The 21,427-nt window shown below is 35.9% G+C and overlaps 1 protein-coding gene across 1 annotated transcript in view; it reads right to left on the bottom strand.

The window, feature by feature from the left end:
- The window catches only part of LOC149806676 (ATP-binding cassette sub-family D member 3-like), a 118,455-nt gene that overhangs the window by 77,436 nt on the left and 19,592 nt on the right, over positions 1–21,427 (bottom strand). Inside the window, exons 6-10 of the mRNA XM_089956392.1 lie at positions 18,213–18,282; positions 13,193–13,219; positions 11,145–11,215; positions 5,570–5,693; positions 1,024–1,080 (exon numbers count right to left, since the gene is read on the bottom strand). Of these exons, the coding sequence (XP_089812518.1) occupies positions 1,024–1,080; positions 5,570–5,693; positions 11,145–11,215; positions 13,193–13,219; positions 18,213–18,282 (349 nt within the window). The remainder of the gene's footprint in view (positions 1–1,023; positions 1,081–5,569; positions 5,694–11,144; positions 11,216–13,192; positions 13,220–18,212; positions 18,283–21,427) is intronic.

Genomic DNA, 21,427 nt, shown 5'->3' with positions numbered 1-21,427 from the left:
CTGCCCAATGGCCTACTGGAAAGACAGCCGGAGATATGCACCCCTGCCAATTGATTTCATCAGTACAAACTGATAACTTGAATGTTGTACCTACAAGGGACCACATGACTTAAAACAAGTGAAGCTCTCCCATGTAAAATCAGTTAGGCATCACATATATAATTAAGATGTGGACACTATGGCTGTAGTAGAAATTATACAGCAATATTATACAAGTTTTCAACATCACTCACCAGACCTTTACAAATTTAAATATAGCACTTAAGTGTTTGGCATAGTGATAACACTGAAAAGCACAACATTTTGTCATCGAAGAAAGAAAAAACAGTTTGAGTATACTTTCCTCTGAAGTGAACACTTTTCCAACTTGCATCAAGGTTGAAAACTTCCAAGATACTTTGATATGGATTGTGAGACTTCTTTGTCTGTAGAGTGTGTGCTACTTGTCACAAGTGAAAGTTGTAACTGGAGTATTCTCAGGAGCTGGCACCAATCCCTATCAAAAGGAGATCAGTCTAACTGCCGTTCAAGTGGGCAATTAACTTTTTGCTTTTTAGTTAAAATAGTTTAGCTTAGGAGGTCTGGATTTGTGAGGTAATAGTAGCTCTAAGGTATTATTACTGGGTAATGTATTTAAAGAAGACAATTTAAAACACATTCTTACACCACACTGATTGCAGGTGGTTTGATATTGTGCTTCTGCAATGTTATTTGAATTCAAACAATCGAACTGCACAGATTGCTAGGGTAAAAATACTTTTAAAAGTGTTAACAAAATATAGTTTTCTATGGGCCACCATCTCTCTCAGCACACCGGAAATGCTTTGAATCTTTCAGCTGAAACCTTTTCCTATTCTTCTGCCAAAAGAAGCTGTGTATGATCCCAAAGTAATAAATATCTTGTTGGAAAAGATGCTACAGCCACTGATGTTGCCATAGGCAATGTATTTCTGCATATTATCTTACAGTATACTAACCGCCAGCACAGTTAAGACTAAAGCAGGATAATATTACTAAATTTACCTGTGCACCAATTCCTTCAGTAAGCTTCACTGTGTACAGAATGACATCTAATATTGGCTGAAAAAGAAATTTAGAACAAACTGTCAGCTTCCTATTACTGAGTAATCTATTATAGCAAGAAATATAACAATCTAACCAGCTTTACTAATTTAATTAGGTATATATTGATGGGGTAAGCATCATTTTGCAAACTTTATACCGGATGGAGAGAGTAATAGCCATATCATATCAGACCTAGATGTAATGTACTAACTGCTATCAACTATTAGCCAAGAGTAACAGATAGGTATGCTGTCCTCTGACAGCTGAATGCAACCCCAGACACACACACACTACTTTGGCCCAAGGCCATTTATCAGTGGTACCATCTTCTTTGAATGCAAATACCACATACTGGTATTTATTATAAACTTCTAATGGGGTACTGAAATGTATCTGTGGGAGAAAACTGATACTGCCAAAATGGTGATACCATTTTTGTAACTAATTTCTTACCCATTTAGGAAATATATCAGCCCTAATTTATGTGTTATTCAAACATAATACATTATTTAGACTCCATTCCTTTTTCATTTTATGTGTGTTATTCAAACATAATACATTATTTAGACTCCATTCCTTTTTCAATTTGTATGTGTTATTCAAACTTTTATTATTTAAACTCTTTTCCTTTTTCTTATTCTACTCCTCTATCAGGATGAATAGATCTTAAAATAAGTAAAAACTGTACATGTATGAAAGGAAAAAGAAGATGCCATCAAAGAATTCCTAAAAAATGAACTCAAAACAACAAAAGACAGATTTCAAGTATTAATTTATTTTAAAATATTTTTCAAGATGAATCATACAAACTGTCAGTGAATGAACATAAATGACCTGTTTCTATTATATATTTGGTGTCACTCATAGTAACTCCAAATAACTATAATACTAACACTTTTAACTGGCAACTTTAACCCTTCAAGCACTCATAATCATATCTTAAAACAATGGAGAAACTGATTATTTCCCAGTAAAATGTGATTCTTCAATAATACCCAATCATAATACCTTAGTAAAAGTACTACTACCCTGCAAATCCAGCTCTTCTGATAAAACCTAGTAACCAAATAGCTAAAAATTATCTACCCACCTAGGTGGTATCTAGAGTGATCTTTCTTTGACATTGGGATTGGCACCAAAAAATCCTGTGAATTCATCAGTAACTAATGGAGCAGAAGGCAATTTCTCTATATGGCTGCAACTGCAGGGAGGCCAGGAGGTATTTATGTATTATGACTGGGTTATTATAGAAGAAATATATTTTAATTTAAAAAATTAGATTCTTCTTCAAATAGGTTACCTATTCATAATACCTTAAGAGAACAGGTAAGAGGTGGAATATATGTCCCCTTACACTGGAGAAACCATCTCTGGTCCCCTAAGGTATGTGAGATAACCCAACTCCAGCAGAAGTTGTGATGCCACCATCTTGATGAAGCTGTTGAACAACTTGAAAAGGTAACCTTTGGCACCATTAATAAATGTTCTTCCAGGTCAAAATGAGCCTTTTAGGATGAAAGATATCTGATAAACACTGCAGAAGTGTACATGGATCGCCATTACATGGCATGGATAATTACAGTTAGTAAACAGTTTCTCTGATAAACAATGTTTGTGGCAACTGTAATAACTTCATGAGCTGATATGCAATGTAAACTCATTGGTGTAGGTTTAGTTTGATGTGTGGAACAGATAGCTTACTTTACTCAGGACAAACGTGTCCATGTTGATATAACAACCTTCAGCTGCCAATTCAGTGAGGAGGCTAGACATATATTAGAGTTGAACTAATAAAGCTCTTGAGAGCAGTTCAAATGGTGTCTTGTTCAGACACGTTAATCCACTTAATAAATTCCACTTTGGCAAGGATCCAGTATCACTGGCCAGGTGAAGTCCAAAATGAACAGAAGACAGAATAGGTCTTTGATTTGTCTGATATCCTCTCTTCCATAATAACATAGTGTGCCAGTGATCATGGAATGGTAGGTTTAACTGTGATTGGTGCTGTTTCTCATTGAAGAGCCATAGGAAGTTAGCTACTGCAATATGGATATCTGAATTGGTATAAAATGCACCCGTGCATTTCAATGAAAATATATTCCACTGCCTTTGTATGCCTCTAAGGTGGATGGCAGTCTCACTTGAGCAATTCTCCACCACATGTGAGAAATTATTTCTTATGGGCATATTTTAAAAATATCCAGATAAGCAGGTTCATTAACTCTGGGTTGGGATGAAATACTACCATCATGCTTGCTTAACACGACAGAGAGAATGTTCCTGGTAGCTCTGTTGTGAGACTGATGATGATGATTAAAGATTCTTGACTGATTCTGCTGATTCTTGTATCACCTTTGGAACCCAAGGTGTGGGAGAAGTGTATACATTTGGCCATTCCAATCTGCAGAAAGAGCATGGATTATCCAGGCCTTTGAACCTGGGACTGGTGAGACCAATGTTCTGCAATCCACCGTATCATCTATAGGTCCATCATAGGTTGATCCCATCAAGCATCTACTGAGTGAAAATTGACGGATGAAGAGACATTTCATTTGCATTAGTTCCTGCTTGTGGTCCGCCAATACATTAGCCATCCTAGAATATGTTGAGTGTTAACGTAAACTTGTCATTTTGGAATCCACTTTTGAAAATCCCAAACACGAATACAAAGGTCTGGGGACTTGGTTCCACCCTGCTATTGAGATAAGTCACAAATGTGAAGTTGCTAGACAGAATGTAACCCCATTCCCATGCAGATTCTCCATCCATCAATGAAAAGCTTTCAAAGCAGTTTTCGTCTGAAGAATGTTGATATGTAAATAATGATCTCAGGAGGCCAGACTCCTATGGTGTCCTGAAATGGTGGGTGACTTGGTCTTCAGTTCTCTGTGTTCAAATCCATACCAGTCATGATTGCCATAGGCTGTACTTGCAGAGGTATCCCCAATGCGAGTCCAGAGTGGTTTCCCTGCCTTCAAGATGCAACCTCATATTGTGCAGATTGTGAAAGCTGATCCAGTGGTCAAAGTTAGGCCTCAATTCGGACCACACAGTTATTGTTATGGTAACCAAAATACAAAGCCAAAATCCTTACAGGTAAACCCGTAATCATTAATATCTTTTGTGTAAATATGTTACACACTTATGTCTGTTGGATATAACCAATTTGTGCTAATTCTACAGTACCCCAAACACAACAATATCCTCAGTATCAATCTATGCAAGAAATACATTATTGAAAATACAAATCTCTTCATTTTTTCATATGAAAACAGTCATAAAGTTTAAAAAAATACACAATCTGAAGCATTACATGCATGAGATAAATTTTCATAAGAGCTATATCCTAAATTATCATAAAACTTCTGAACTTCATTTTACCAATGTAGTAAGGCAGCTATTAATTATACTAGCACCGACTGGAACATAAAGTAATTGCAAATCAATGGCTTTTGCCATCAAAAATATGTAATAAAAATAAAATCTGCATTTCATTTAGTAAATATAAGAAAATATTTCACTTGCAACACAGAAGCATTTTGCGTTGTCAATCATGGCTTTGCACGCATGACAATTTAAGGTTTCCTTTTGACATATATCTTGTATCTACTCAAAAAATATATAATCTGTCAATGTTAATGCATGAATTCTTTCAACAAGGATTCAAATGATAAAATAATTGTTGTCATTTATGAGCATCAAATTATAATTTACTGAGAAGTAAATTTCTTTTCAAACTTTCCAACTTCTGTCTGAAGAGAATATTGACACAAAAGTTGAGTTTTTTTTTTTTTTAAATTGATGTAGTGAGCTGAAATAAATGGAGGTGGGGGAATGGCATGAAGTTAAGGCAAGGCAAAGTAAACTTTGCTTTTGGGCATGCTTAGGTGAAATGACAGACATGAAAGCTAATATTTTGCCTAAATCTCACTCTAGTATGGACCCTATTGCATAACTTCTAAACTTAGAAATACATACCATTAGACTTTATGCCATTCTTAACTGCTGCTTATTACAAATTATGTCTTATATCATATTCCATATAATACTGCATGGTTAAATTTGATGTGCATGAATGTATTGAAAACATAAGATGAAACAAAATTTTCTCTGACATAACATGGAAGCATTAGCAATTACGATTTCCAATTCATTCATAATCCAGGATTTCCAATCTGATGGATTACCCCTGAATCAAATAATTAATGAAACAATTTTTTTATATTGTTTATATATCATAAATAAAGTATGGCTATATTAAGTTTAAAAGGAACAATATAGCACTTTATGTTTGCAGTACCAATATTTGACAGTTTTTAAGAAGGAAATATTGAAAATTATTCTGTTCAGCACAATTAATTTATATTGAAAAAAATTTCTAATGACAAATTTTGATAATTTAAATTTTATTAGAGCTTTTGGCAATCTTTCATTTTGGCATAAAGAGAGTTTTACTGGACTACTATGAAATATTATTTGCCATATATTATGTCATGCACTGTACCTTGCTGAGATTGGAGTAGAGCTCAGCCACAGAATCACAGAACTTATCTACATCTTGTGTCAACAGCTGATCTGCATTGGATATTCTATTGTCCAAGTTACTCATTTTGTAGTAGGTAAATCCCCTAAATAAAAATGGAAAAAACATGAAAATGTAATATGATTTTGTTATACTTAAAGATAACATCAAACAAAATCATTTGCTGATAAAATTAGTAATGTGGCCAGTAAGGCAAGAAATCAGGTTCAAAATGAAAGGACTAATGCAAACCTCAATGAGTAACTGGGGCCATGATTCAGTGAATGTTAATATAACCTGACCAATATTTTTCTTCATAAAATCCTCAAATAAAATTTAATTTCAGTCAATAAAATCATTCAAAAGCTAGACCTGAAACAAAGTTCAAAATGTGAGAAGAAACTTTCATGTCAAACACTGTGTGCCCTATATACAATACAGTTGAGGCATACAAACTGTACAAATGGGAAAGCAAAGTTTTAAGTAAATTATGTTTCTTCAAGAATGCTTAACCAATCATATTAATTTAGGAATATCAGCCTCCTACTCCACGAATCCAGCCCTACTAAAAGATGAAAATCATCATATTTCTCTGTCTATATCAGCAGACTTAGGACAACAACTCTTGCCTATTACCTCCCTTTGGTGTTACTAGTTTTTAGCTGAGCAAGATACTAAAGAAGATGCTTGCATACCAGGGTGGTTCAGAGGGCTTTTAACACATTAAACCCTAGCGACGAGTTAACGTGGCAGGAGGTAGTAGCCTACTACCAAGCTCTGTAGTGTCATGGTCATGCATGATACACTAAAGTGGGTGGTATTATAGAAAAGTAGACAGATGTAGCTCTACAATGATACCAAATAATCTGGAATACCTAGTTGCACTATAAAATACAGATAAAAAAATCATTTTTTTGGACCTGATTTTTTTTTTCTACCCAAAATTCACCCAGGGTCGGAATGCGATTTTGTGTCTGGATTTTAGACTTTTTGGTCTCAGATCTAAGGCAAACCAATAAGAACTGCAAATAGAGGAACCTTTGCAAAAAGTAGGATAAGATGGACATTTGGTATAAAGAGTGGTCTCAATACAAAAATAATGGCTCTGTTTAGCAACAAAAAAAAAATAATAAAAAAAATCCAACTTTTACCCTTCTGTTCATGCATGAGCCAAATAGCCAACTAGGCAGTATGTTATTGAAAGATCACCTGGGATTTGGTGTTTTCGAATTTATTCAGAAATAGCTTTCAAAATGTGTTTCCTACTTGATTTTCAGACGAAAATGACAAAAACCTCCTGGGGTTAATGTGTTAAGCAATGTGATTAGGTAAGTATTTTCAGAGAAACATGGGGCCCCGAGTGGCCGAGTGGTCTAAAGCGCTCTCTGTTACGGATCACTGCCATCTCACCTCTGTATGCGTAGGTTCGAGTCTCGGATTTGGCCTATGTGGATATGTGAGAAAGCTTGCCAGTAGCTTCTCGAGGATCAGTGGTTCTTTCCGGGGATTTCCTGGGTTCTTCCTCCACCATTAATACTGGCCGCCACGTATAGCCTATCGTGTGCTGAAAAATGGCGTTAAACCCTACAACAACAACATCAATTAGAGAAACATAATTTACTCAAAAATTTGCTTCCTCCTTCAAATACATTCTCCAATCACATTACATTAGAAGATTAAGTAATAGAAGGTGGGTATGCTGAGCATCCAAACTCTACCTTGGATTTCTTTCTAGGGAAGAATAGCTGGATTCCTCATGTGAATGATAACCCATTCTCCTAATTACATAACCAACACAGCCTGGGGTCACATGGCCAGTGATACTACCATATGGGAAAGATGAATACTGAAATTTTCTTTCCTACAACATTTTACTGTCGAATCCAGTGAAGCTGACTGGTTGTGTTGATTGATCTAGGTGGGTCTGGCAGCCATCAGTTCTGTTGCCACTGGACATACCAGATTCAAAGTCTGTCTCTTTGAGGCTAAATTTCTGAGATGAAGACTCTAGAAGGTTGACTCTGCATGCCATCCAATAGTTTCTATTATATCTTGGATTGAAATGTTACGTTTGAATGCAAGGCTCACAGTGATGGCCCAAAGCTTCTGAGCAGTAATCTTCATCAGGTTGACTCTGATCTGGTGAGACGTCCAAGTACACAAAGCATACAAACCACTTCAGCAAGGGCTTGAGGGGTGATATCATGTGTTCTGGCTCACACCTGAAGGAAGAGGCATTTGCGTAAGCCACGACTTGTCTGTGTGCTTGCCTGTGCAAACAGGATCTCGCATTTTTACAGTTCTCGACCTATATATGGAAGACAGAGAGTGAGTGATAACTGTTTGGTTACCAACAGATGGTAACCTATTTTGGACTACAAAACCTGGTTGTGTCAAGAGAACCACTGAAATTTCCAATCTGAAGAAAGTTTGGGTCGACATAGAGGGCATACTGCTAACTTATCCTACCTGTGGAAGCTCAAGCTATCAGGAATCATGACTGTATGATAGTAGCTTTTGTGAAGTGTGGGCTAAAGGTTCAAATGGATTTGAATAGAGCCATGTTAATACCCAGGATTGGTTCCATTTGGAAACAGAGAGAGGGGTTTGAATCAACTGAGACCAAAAAGAGCTGATAGGTCTATATCATGCCCAAAATCATGTCTGCCATGATGATGGAATGCATCCAATATCATGTGGCAGTAGCCTTTGAAAGAAATTGGGGCCAACCATTGCTCCTCAATGAGCCAGAGAAAAATGTCAGCCAGCTGATGGATTCAGGTATGCAAAGGGACGATCTTGTTGGTATGCCACCAGACCTTGAAAACATGCCACTTTCCCTCGTAAGCCTTCAGAGTAGATGGTATTCTTGCTCTCGAGATTCTCTCCACAATCAAAAGTTTGAATTGTTTGTCTCGCAAGGCTATGCTAATAAGAGCCAAGCATGTAGAAGAGGATGGTCTGGGCAGGGAAGGACCACCCATGATCATGGTTGCTGGAGAAGATTCTATCGGACTGGAATCATCCTGGGCATACCTATCACTAGAATGAATAGATCGGTGACCCAAGACTTGTCCCATCTGAGAGGGGCCATCAGAATCATCATGTCATTCTGACCCTGTAACTTTGGATGATTTTCGGTCTCAGCACCATGGGAAGGGAGGCAAATGACCCCTAACCCTCCCAAATGATTGACAAGTGCATTGACAACCCAAGCTTTTGAGACTGGACCTGGAGAGACTAAGGTGTGTAGCTTGTGATTCCACCTGGCTGAAATGAACTTGATCATCAGACGACCCCCATAATGTACATATCCAAGGGATGACTGATTGACAGAGAAAACATTCCATGTGAAGGACTTTACCTCTCCTGGATAGAGTGTCAGTCGTGACACTGAGCCTGCCAGGAATGTCTGATTTGTATGTTGATATGGAGATTGTCGTACTAATGTAGGACTGCCAAATCAAAAACACAGGTCAGGTGATTTGGTGCCTCACTGTTTGAAGTGAGTTGTCAGACCTAAAGAGAATCATTTTTGCCTCAGAGTCAATCTTTTCAGAAGTGATTGTTGTTGTTGTTGTTGTTGTTGTGGGGTTTAACGCCATTTTTCAGCACGATAGGCTATACATAGCGGCCAGTATTAATGGTGGAGGAAGAACCCAGGAAATCCCCGGAAAGAACCACTGATCCTCGAGAAGCTACTGGCAGGCTTTCTCACATGCCCACATTGGCTGAATCTTAGACTCGAACCGCCGCAGACAGAGGTGAGATGGCAGTGATCCGTAACGAAGAGCGCTTTAGACCACTCGGCCACTCGGGGCCCCTTTTCAGAAGTGAAAGGCCTTGATGACAGCCTTCAATTCTAAGATGTTGATGTGCAGAGATCATTCCTCTGTTGCCCACATGTCGCGGACAGTAATAAAGGTCAGAAACAGGTGGGCACCCAAACCATCCACACTGGCATCAGTACCTACTACTATTTCCACTTGGGGCTTCTCTAGTTGAATTCCCATGGTCAGCCAACCTGGGATGCAACACTGATGCATACATGATCAAATCTTGGGCATGATCATGACAGTCTGATCAAGGGGACTCGAAAAGGCATGCCAATGTGCTTGCCATGTCTGAATAAAAATGACAGCCAAGCAGGATCAAGTCTGCTGCCACACTGAATGAACCGAGGAAATGCATTAACTCTATTGCTAAAATCCAAGTCATGTTGAATAGAGACTCGATGAGCTGGACAATGCTGATTATGTGAAGGCATCTGTCACCTACGTCTGTAGCTTCCTACTCATCAAGATCTACCAATTCTTTAGAGTAGCTGTAGGGGGTGGAGGACATTCTGAAGTGGCCAGCACCTTATAAATGTCTTTGATGACAGCTAAAAGCTACACCTCAGTCCATTCCATGACTGGGTCTGAGTAAGATGTAAAGGATGGTGGATTTGAAGGAGTTCCATCCCACTCACTGTGCATTGAGGCCCAACTGGGTCTAACTGCAGATCTGGAGAAGACTTACCAGGTGATATGAAGACTCAATTTCATCCATATGAAAATGTCACTAGCTCCCCCTTGTGGACAAGTGGTGAACATATTCGAAAGTTCAGCACTGCCAAACTGCAGACTCATTTACCTGGCGATTAGTCAGCCTGGATGCTGGCAGTACAGAAGATGGTCTGGAAATCACCGGTACCTGCCACTCCAACTTCCAAGGGCCTGACTGGACAGATAGATAGATTTCTCACTGAAATCTCCATCAAAGAAAGGGCATTTGACCAACTGATGGACAAGCTAAAGTTCCAGTGCAAGTACTTCAGTTTTGATACCTTTTACAACCAGATGAAGAACTGACATAAAATGATTAGTTCGACCTTGTTTGGCAATCAAATGCATAAATGGACCACCTGTGTATAGGACAAGGTTCCACATATGTCACTTTACACAGACACAGATAAATACAAATGTACTATAATAATAAGACAATCTACTTGCACATCACTTCAGAACGAGTCCTTTCAGTTGTCTTTATACACAGGCCTGACTGTAATGTAAAACAGGATATGCTAAATCGCACTGCAGGCTATATCTGAGATTGGAAGTTTGTAAATGATCTATGCTGTAAACTATTACAAACACATATTGTAAATTCAGACCTTTTTCAGGGTCTCAGTTCTCATGGTTTCCTGTTGCTTCCACAAAACAAACCAACTGTAATGGTCTTTAAATCTGTGGTTTCTACCAATCACTAAATATATTAAAACTGGTACCCCAAGAAAAATAGCAAATTCATAGTAACAGATGAAGATAATTATGTATTAGATGAACAAATGAACAATGCGCATTATCAAAACGATTAATATATATATATATATATATATATATATAGAGAGAGAGAGAGAGAGAGAGAGTATCTACTTCATAAATCTGTCCATAGCAGCCATGGGGTATAACACCTTATAATGAAGTACTTTATACATATACATGTTTTATTACATAAGAAAATGTCATAAGGCAGGCTAATAAAGTGAGAGAGAACTGCGATTCTAATAACTTACCTCAGATATTTATCATAAAGATGATGTGAAAGTCTTGTTCGGAACCTCAATTTAAGTTCACTTAATCCATACTAAAATAGAAAAAAATATTGATAAGCAATTTTTAAAAATTCTTTTACATCAAACCTTGATGTCTCTAATAGCAAAACATACTAAGTATGTCACTATCAAGAGTGAGGTCAGTAACAAAGTTAACTCAAATCTGCATTTGAAAAATAACACCAGATAAATAAATAAATTTTAAGATTATGTTTTTAGAACATACTACGTAGATTTCCTTTTATAACTTGTCTTAAACATTCATAAATCACTAAATTTTCACGTACTGATGTTTAATGCTTGCGATGCTGCTAAACTGAATCCATGCCAGGTAATCAAGTAGCCCTAAAACATTACCATATGCCAGATAATCAAGTAGCCCTGAAACATTACCACAAGCATGAATATGTCTCTAAGCGTGTGTTGAGTCACTTTTATTTAGCAACATTCACCTGTTGTCCTCAACAGATTTTTTAGTGATGGGAATGAAGCTACAGAAAGAGAATCCATAGAGCCAAAGACCCTGTCAGTAATCTGACTCCATCCAACAGGGGATTCATGGATAATATGACTGTTACAACCTAAACAAATACTCAGGCATGATGGATTCTAGCAGCCCTAGATGATACAGTGACATGGGCCAGAATGAGGTTTAAATCAAAGTAGTTGAGGTGCTTGGTTGTATAGAACTGGTATGTTACATACCAGTTTAAACTGAAGATACAATGAATCCACGCCAATTAGTACAATTACCATAGCTAAGTACATGGCTACTTATTTAAGGTCGCTTACATCAATGCAAACCACTGCATTATTAATGCAATTATTTTTCAAAGCAGTATTTCTGAGACTTTATGATCATAATTTAGAGACATTAATAAAGCATAATGCAGTGGTGCCCATGATTAAAAACAAAGTACTTCATTCATTACAAGTTAAAATCTTCAATAAACATTTGGTGACACCACGATGTAAAGAAAGTAACTAAACGCATACAAAGAACAATACACTATTTTCATTGTTGTCATACTGGTACAAAATTTGCAGGAATTGTAAATATCGTTTTAATGCAATAATGAATAAACTGACACTTGTAAACCAGAGCAAAATTGGGAAAAGTTCCTGTTACTACTGGTACAACACTGTGCTAATGCTCAATGCTTCACATCATCTGATGAAATTATTTAAAAAAATATTTATTGATTTTCTTTATAAAAAATTATATTAATTTATAACAGTTCCATCTAATGATTCATAATGATAGTCCCATAACAAACCAGAAGTTATTTTTTCTCTTCTTTAAATAATGTTATCATAAATAAAATATGCTAATCAATCAGTCAGATAAAATGTGTAAAGCATCCCTACATCAAAAAATGTCTCAACTTCTACAGTCCAGAAAAAAATTTATTTTTGAAAATAATTAAAAGTGTTACAACTCATAATGTACCAAGACACAGAAACAGAACAATTTATAAATGGCCTATTATGTAATAGCATAATTTATAAATGGCCTAGTATGTAATGGCATAATAGATAATGATATAATTTATAAATGGTCTAGAACATACTGGCATAATTTATAAATGACCTAGTATGCAATGGCATAATTTATAAATGGCCTAGTATGTAATGGCATAATTTATAAATGGCCTAGAATGTAATGGCATAATTTATAAATGGCATAGTATGCAATGGCATAATTTATAGATGGCATGGTATGTAATGGCATAATAAATAAGTGGCAAAATATATAAATGTAGGCAATCATTGGAGAAATATTTAATTTCCTTTGTTTTGTTCAGTCACTTTAATTGTAAACTTTTTACAAACGGTTTTCTCTGCTAAAGACTAAGTAAATCAACTTGCTCATAAATTATGTTTTGCTTTGTATATTTCTTTTCTATAAAATTCCAAAATAAAAGCCTAAGAAACCATTGCCTCTTGTCAATGACAAACTGCCCCAGCACATGTAGATAATCTCTCATGAATGTTATCCCGATTCTTACCTTCAGCATGTTGTTCACCACAGATATCTGCAATAACACAATGAACACAACATTAAAAATGGAATGACAGAGGAAATTGTGCATACTAATGAAATGATTACAGTTAGTTTGTACTCATTTTCCCATAGCATCCAAGTCTGTGACAGGAGTGTAGCAACAATGCTTGTACATTCAACATACATGTACTCTGTAGTAAAGCTTAAAATATTTCCTGATCTTATAATATGTAAGCTTGATTACATTTGAATTATTTAACACAAAATTTGTTTTCTTCTCAAAAGTTTATTACCATTGAAATTACACAGACATTAAATAATAAATGAACACACAGTAGGTCAAATTACTGAGAAATCATAAAAGCATAATGTTCTTTACTTTAGTATCTGCATAATTCATTGATGATAAAAGTCTTCAAGCATTGGTTAATAGCTTTAGAATCTCCAGGGTTCGACACTAACTTTTTTAAGCAGGAAGCCTGCTTGAAAACTGGTGATCCTTCTGACAGACAGAAGGTCCTTCTATACTGAGAGAAAAAAAAGTGTAATACATATAATAAAATAAAACACATATAAAAGGTTGTTATTTTATTATAGTTTGCATTAAATTAATCAACAATTTATATGCTTTCTTTTGTAATGCTCCCAAATCTTGTGCTTGGTATTTATCACCATCATTATCATCGTAATCCAGGGATCGTCCTGGGCTTCGCCAATGTCACAAATTGCGATTTTTTTTCCTTACTGGCGACAACAATATCCCATCTGGCGATTTTTTTGGCGACAGACTTTTTGGTTATTTAATTTGTACATACAATCATGGATTTGGACTGGATAAATTAAAAGGGAGAATGAAAGGAAGCCACAAACTTGACTAAGCAATGCATTGGAATCAATCTGTTACACAAACGATCCTTTGTTCGTATTGACAACCCCATCTTTACAGTGCATTGTTACATCATAATCTGGGGGCCCCGAGTGGCCGAGTGGTCTAAAGCGCTCTTCGTTACGGATCACTGCCATCTCACCTCTGTCTGCGGCGGTTCGAGTCTAAGATTCAGCCAATGTGGGTATGTGAGAAAGCTTGCCAGTAGCTTCTCGTGGGTCGGTGGTTCTTTCCGGGGTTTTCCCGGGTTCTTCCTCCACCATTAATACTGGCCGCCATGTATAGCCTATCGTGTGCTGACAAATGGTGTTAAACCCCACAACAACAACAACAACATCATAATCTGCCTATGCTGACATCTGGGCTGAGTACTGTATGCTTTGTTACAGTCAATCATGATACCGAACTATACCTACAACTCACCGACTTCTGAAGACGCGAATAGAACAGATACAGTTAATTAAATGGCTAATCCTTCTGTTATTTTTTTTTTTTTTTTTACATATGCCAATACAATAGTTTTGTTGAACCTTCATAGAAAACTGATAACCTTTGATGTAGTGACTACTGCATATACATACAAAGCAAATGGAAAAAATCTCAATCACAATTATATGTCGCCAGTGCAGCATTTTACTCATTGATCTTTTCCTTTTGCCATCAATCCCGTGTTACGGCTGCAGAGACTTAAACTCCGCAACAAAAAATAGAAAAAAACAACAGTTTTGCATAATTAATAATAATTATTTATTTCTCAAAATACAGGAGTGAAAGAATACCTAAATTGGGTGTGAATTTATGCTTATATATACGGTCCAATATTGCCAGGTGTTGACTCGTGTAAGTTTCATTCGTGGGAATGGAGATCCTATTTTGTTGTCGAGAAAATTTATACAGCATTCAGTGATCATTCTTGGGATTTAGGAAGCAATTCACTACAAGCTTTGTGAAGTTAGCCATAAGGGGGTGGGGGCTGCTGAGAGACTACTGGTGTCACCTGTCAGCACTGTAGACTGTAAATGTGGATTCAGTAAGATGAACCTCATAAAAACTGACATCAGAAATAAACTCTGCATCTCATCTCTTGAGAATTTAATGAGAATCAGCATGTACAGATGTGAAAAATTACACTTTGAAACTGCATTCAACAAGTGGGCAGCCCTAAAATCGCGACGGATCTTCATGTAACACTTTGTAACATTTTGTTAATGCTTGTTGTAATTAGAGTATTAACTAACCCATCTTTTGTAATTTTCATTGCCTGTTACATTAATAGACTAAATTAACACTTGAAAAAAATGTACACTACTTGTTCTGGCGACACTTTTTGAAAATTGGCGACAAAATATTGAGGTTGGCGATTTTTTTGGCGACAGCTTTTTAAAAGCCAGGACCATCCCTGGTAATCAGCAACATCAACATCACTTATGCAATGTCCGTTCCCACTGCAACAATATTTTCATACATTCATCACCATCTCTCTCTCTGACATAAGGCCCACTATAACACAACTGCTGGTTTCACTGCCTTGAGTACATTCTTTATACCAATAAAATTTAACAAAATTAAATAAATAAACTAGAATGGACCTAACATTAAACTGATGGTTTATAAGTTTACAACAAATAAACTGCATGAATATAAATTTACATGCTCGCTTAAGAGTTTATAATAAATGTAATGGTTTAAATTTCTGGATCAATAGTTTAAATTTCTGTTTTAATAGTTTAAATTCAATAGTATAAAATTAAAGTTAATAGCATTTACGTTGCACTCAAAAGATGAATAAATTTCTGCCTCTTTGGAAGATGTATTGGTGGAGCCTTCACTAATAATTTGATAAAAACTGACTGGAGGAAATGGTATGGATCCTGTTCTGGCTTACTAGTATTGACAATGATAAATTTCCAACAGCATTTGTCCATCAGGTAGGTACTGCCTACTTACAAAGCATTTGCATTGTCCAACTCTCATAATTGAACATAGTATATGGGCGACAACGTTTCGTGACCAAATCATCTGTGATCGTCCTGGGCTTTGCAAATTTTGCAAATAGGAATTTTTTTCCTTACTGGCGACAAAATATACCTTCTGCAATTTTTGGCAACAACCTTTTTGGCTGTTTAATTTGTACATACAGTCATGGATTTGGAGTGGAGACATTCAAAGGGACCACGAAAGAAAGAAACAAACTTGGATAGAAAATGCACTGAAATCTATCTACTGCATAAACAAATCCTTTGTTCATATTGACAAATCCAGCTTTACAGTGCATTGTTACATCATAATCCACTTATGTTGACATCTGGCCTGAGTACTGCATGCCGTAATACACTCAGTCATTCTACCGGACTACACCTACAACTGACCGACCTCCGAAGACACGAATAGAAACAGTACAATTAATTGAATGATGGCTAATCCTTCTGTTGCTTTTTAAATGTACCAATAAAATAGTTTTGCTGAAACTTCAGAGAAAACTGATTATTTCTGAATTACTGACTACTGTGTATAAAAACAAATCAAATGGAAAAAATCACAATCAGAATTATATACTGTCAACGGTGCAACTTTATCATGGGTAAACGAAAGTTTACCGTTGCGCATTCATCGTCTCAACCTAAGAGTAAGTTAACAAAATTAACAGCATTTGGATTTAGTGCAAATTTATCAGACAACAAAGTCCCTGAACCTGATGTTACTCCTGACAGTCCCACATCATCTACAAGTAGTGATGGTTGTAATGCTTTAAGTGCAATACCACAACGTGTCGAACAGGTCAAAAGTCCCAAAAGATTTCTTGACAGCTGGAAACTTGTGCATCAGTGGCTGCAATATGATACAAGGTTAAAGCAGATATTCTGTGACATATGTATCAAAACACAAGTCGTCAATTCATTTATAACTGGCTGTGATATTCTGAAGAAGGAGTTTGTCACTAAACATGAATCCAGGCGGGGTAATTTTGCTCAATATTGATCTTTTACTTTTGCCATCAATCCTGTCTTACAACTCCAGGGACTTAAACTACACAACAAGAAATAGCAAAACAAAACGTTTTGCATAACTGAAAATAATTCATTGCTCAAAATACAGGAGTGAAGGAATTAAATTAATTGACAGCATGGTGAATGAATTCCTATGTCCTAAAAGTCCTTTCAATTCCAATAGTTCCAAGAAATCTGAATACATTCCAACGAAAAATGCCCCTTCTGTGTTCCCGATCTTATCATAAGCAGAACACACTGAATGCATGATTAGTTCTCTTTTTTGTGTGGTTTAGCCATGGAAATTCCTGCATCCAGGTATCTTTGAATGTTCATTCTCTCTTGGTTTTATCAGACACATGTATTTCGAGTTTCTCATCTTTTTGGGCAGCAGAGAGACATTATCAAAAAATCTCCACACTTTCAAACATGCAAAAACACAACAAAAAGTCAATCCCATACACACCTGTTTCTCATAAGATTATCAAAGTAATCACCCAAGTGTCAATTACGGCAAATGCCAAAATGAAAATGGTAATTTGGTAATTAGCATAAGCATGAGCTTTGTTTTCTTTCAATTTTCGCTATACTGGACATGTTCATAATTAAAAAAAAGATTTATACAATCATAAAACATGGTATAGATATATTTTTAATATCCACAATTTAAAATAGCAGGCAAAATGGGCCACCTGGCATTAGAAAAATGGTGATCATTCTGAAAATCAGGTGGCCTCAGGCCTGTGTTAGTGTCGAACCCAGAACTCTAATTTCTGTTTAAGTCTTGTGCTATGACAATCTGTTGACTTTACTATAATGCCTTGTACATCAGGTCTCAATTTTATTTTATTTTATATTTGTTAAATTTTTATGAAATATTTATTAATGGTAAGGATTATATATATTTTCTTGTATGTCCGTTTTTCCATCACTGCATGAACAAAAAGAAATAATATGAAACGTTTGTTTCTGCACACAACTTCTAGTGTTTCATTAACACATGCTCTAGACCAAAATGAGGTTACTGTGTGTGACTTTCAAGATATGGCATACTCAAATAAAGGAACTTTTCATAGAATTAAACAAATCTGTGCAAACAGAAAATATTAGAAAATGCTTTAGATTTTACAAAACTTGATGCAGTAACTTACAACTGGCATGGCATAAATGAATTTGAAGAGATATTTCTTGAATAGTTCTTTGTCTCGACCAATAATTGCACTGAAAGGAAAGAAAGAATTTAATGTAATTGCTAGTTTGGTTGATGAGAATGCATTCGCACAGGGGTTGGCAACCTAGGGCACATCAAGAGGTTCTGTGTGGCATGTGAAGGGCAGCTAAAAATCTCAATTTGAACAGTGTTACTCTCTTACTGGTGGCACGCGCTCATTCACTTTGAAATTAATCTGTAAAAAAAGTGGCATGCTATGTAAAATAGGTTGCCGACCCCTGCCTTAGCACCTGTGCCAACCTTTGACCAGTTGAATTGGATGCTCTTCCTTAGCGGTGATGTCAATGATATTACAAAACCTTACAGGATTCCCATATTGTTCTGATCTGAATGTTTCTATTAATGCAAAATTAGTAACATAACATATACCACCAAAATCCTCCATAAATCTTTTATAATGATTTCACACCATGTTTGCAATGTGAAGTTATAATTTCTCATTTTGTTACAACATAGTAGTTTCATAGTAGCTTGATAAAATGGCAAATCAGGCTTTGTTCACAACACCAGCCACGTGAGTATCCATACAGTATACCCCATACAGTGCCGAGGATCTCACCAGAGTATCAATACGCCACCTCTGAGATACATCTTGTTCTGGATGTACTGCAAACGTACTGTAGTATCAGAAATTTTAGTGGGGTACCATATTTCATAGTTTTTGTTGTTGCCCTGAACTATGAACTTAAAGATCCAACAAAAATAAGCTATGTGGGATGATGACCCATCTCCATTTTGTGTTTCATTCCTAGATAATAATAAAACTACTAGCATTTGATAAATCAACGTCAATACTGTGATCTGGTAATAAAATGTAAGCTTCCTCACGTGTTTGCTTTATTTTAACCTTTTGAAACAAGAAATTTCTGCTCACTGACTTAAATCAGTTTGTGAGACAAGTAAGGATAGAGAGAAACAAGAAAAAGCATAAGGTATTCAAACACTAGCAATACTGAAAATGAAAGGAGAGAAAAAACTACCAGTATATGTAAACTTATTCAAATTAATCCTTCACCCAAGCACAACTGTTCTTGATAAATTTAAATTTAAAGCACTTTTCATTTTATTCATGTATTTTTAATCCAAAAGAAGAAATAGGGTGTAAAATACTGCAACTTTTGCTTCAAGCACTATTATTAATTGAAACACTTTGTATGTACACTAATTACAGCAGAGTATTAAAGCTCACAGGATTTTTTTAAGATGTTGTATCAATAAAGTCTCACTCAAATTTCCAAATTGCAGATTCAAACAAGTTCAGCTCTCTAAAAACCACTACAAATTAGGTTCCATCTTTTACTCATTGTCATTTGAGCTGCAATTATCCATTCTGCATGAATTGGGTAGACTAATGAGGTTGCTAGGTTCACTAATACAACGCAATGATCATCACCAGCAACAACTTCCTTTTCAGTGATGTCCTGCATGACCTATTTAGCATACCAGTTGTGGAAGTGTGGTTTTAATTCTTCTTTGTCCTCTTTATTTATTGTCGTATCAAGTGTTGAAGTTGGTCTGAACATAAGGTAGGCAGAAACAAAGAAGTGATTTCACTGTCTTTCAATTAAGTTAACATCTTTGCACTTTAGTGGCATAGTCTTACTTTGATCTTCAGCATTCAGACAAAAACACAGTGGTGGTATTGTTTTACTGTTGCTGGCTGCATTGGCTTCTGTTAATGTTATTCTCTGAGATGAAAACACAGTGTAAGTGATTGATGTCGGCAGGTGTTTTATTTGTGCTAACTAAGGTGGTGGTATTGTTTTACTGTTGTTGGCTGCAGTGGCTTCCATTAATGTTATTCACTGAGATGAAAACAGTGTAAGTGATTGATGTTGATAGGTGTTTTATTTGTGCCAGTTGAGGTGGTGGTATTCTTTTACTGTTGCTGGCTGGATCAGCTTAATCCATTAATGTTATTCACTGAGATGAAAAAAACAGTGTAAGCATTGAACTTATGTCTTAATGTCTTTGCTTTGTACCCATACATGTGGTAGTATTGTTTTAAACATTCAAGTGACTGCCATTTGTGTTAGCAATTTTATTCTTTTTATTTTATGGGTATCCGTAGAGGTTAAACTACTAATTATATACCTACTCACATGCAAACTTTGAGAGCAAAACCACAAATTTAAGTACACATGAAAATGTTGCTTTTTAAAATACAAAACCATGAAAATTGAGCCACACAAAAATAGATGATACTACATCAAAGTGTTTGTGTGTGTGATTTGAATTTCAAAGTAGCTTTAACAATTTTTCAGTCATATCACTACAATGTCTGCAGTGTGGCAGTTTTTATTGATGTCTATCATTGGGGCATCATGCTGCAGACATGTAGCATGATGTCCCACCCAGTCACAATATCCTGACACCAGTCCGACCAGTCCTAACACTAACCAATTAATGCTTAGCACCAAGTGAGGCAGCTATCAGTACCATTTTTACGTTTTTGGTATGACTCGGTATAGACCTTTGTGTCAATGCCAAGCATCAAGGTCAAGGGTCAAAGGCTAGTATTAACTCATTAAATTCAGGTGTCATACTAATTTTAAATGATCATAAGTAAATATGCTCAATACATAGATCACAGCTTAAGTGAGGGCACAAGTTACTCTGAAATTTAAGGGATGTAGATTGACAGTGAGAAAAGACAGGGGGTTGTTTAAATGGTTAAATCATTATTTCATAATTACAATGAGAATAACTATCAATAAAAAATTGTTTTTCTAATGAAGTTATTTCCTTTTCTTTGTAAATTACATGTACTTTTATTTGAAATACTGTTAAAAACATAATACTACATGAGTTTCCAATACTCATCAGGTGTGTACCAATGCAAATTTGGATGCATTCTAATATTGTTGTTGTTTATTTTTTTTTAAAAGATGAATACTTACTTTGAAAAATAACAAAGTTGTAATATGTGGTGTTTTAGAATTTTCACTCTTCTATCATTGATTACATTGCAAGTAACTGTAAAGTTTCTGTGCATCACTGAGCAAACTTCTGGAACCTTTAAGTTCACTATGAACTTTAATTAGCTCTCATTTTTCCATAATGAACCCTATCGGTTATACTAAACACTAAGTACAGCACATCTGGTTCCACTATATCCCTGATCACTTTTGTTTA

This window comes from Sinohyriopsis cumingii, chromosome 1 (genome assembly GCF_028554795.1).
Source record: "Sinohyriopsis cumingii isolate HCF-2022 chromosome 1, ASM2855479v2, whole genome shotgun sequence".
NCBI classification, from domain to species: domain Eukaryota; kingdom Metazoa; phylum Mollusca; class Bivalvia; order Unionida; family Unionidae; genus Sinohyriopsis; species Sinohyriopsis cumingii.
The sequence above is the reverse complement of the archived record's forward strand: the minus strand, read 5'-3'. Positions and strand labels throughout refer to the sequence as shown.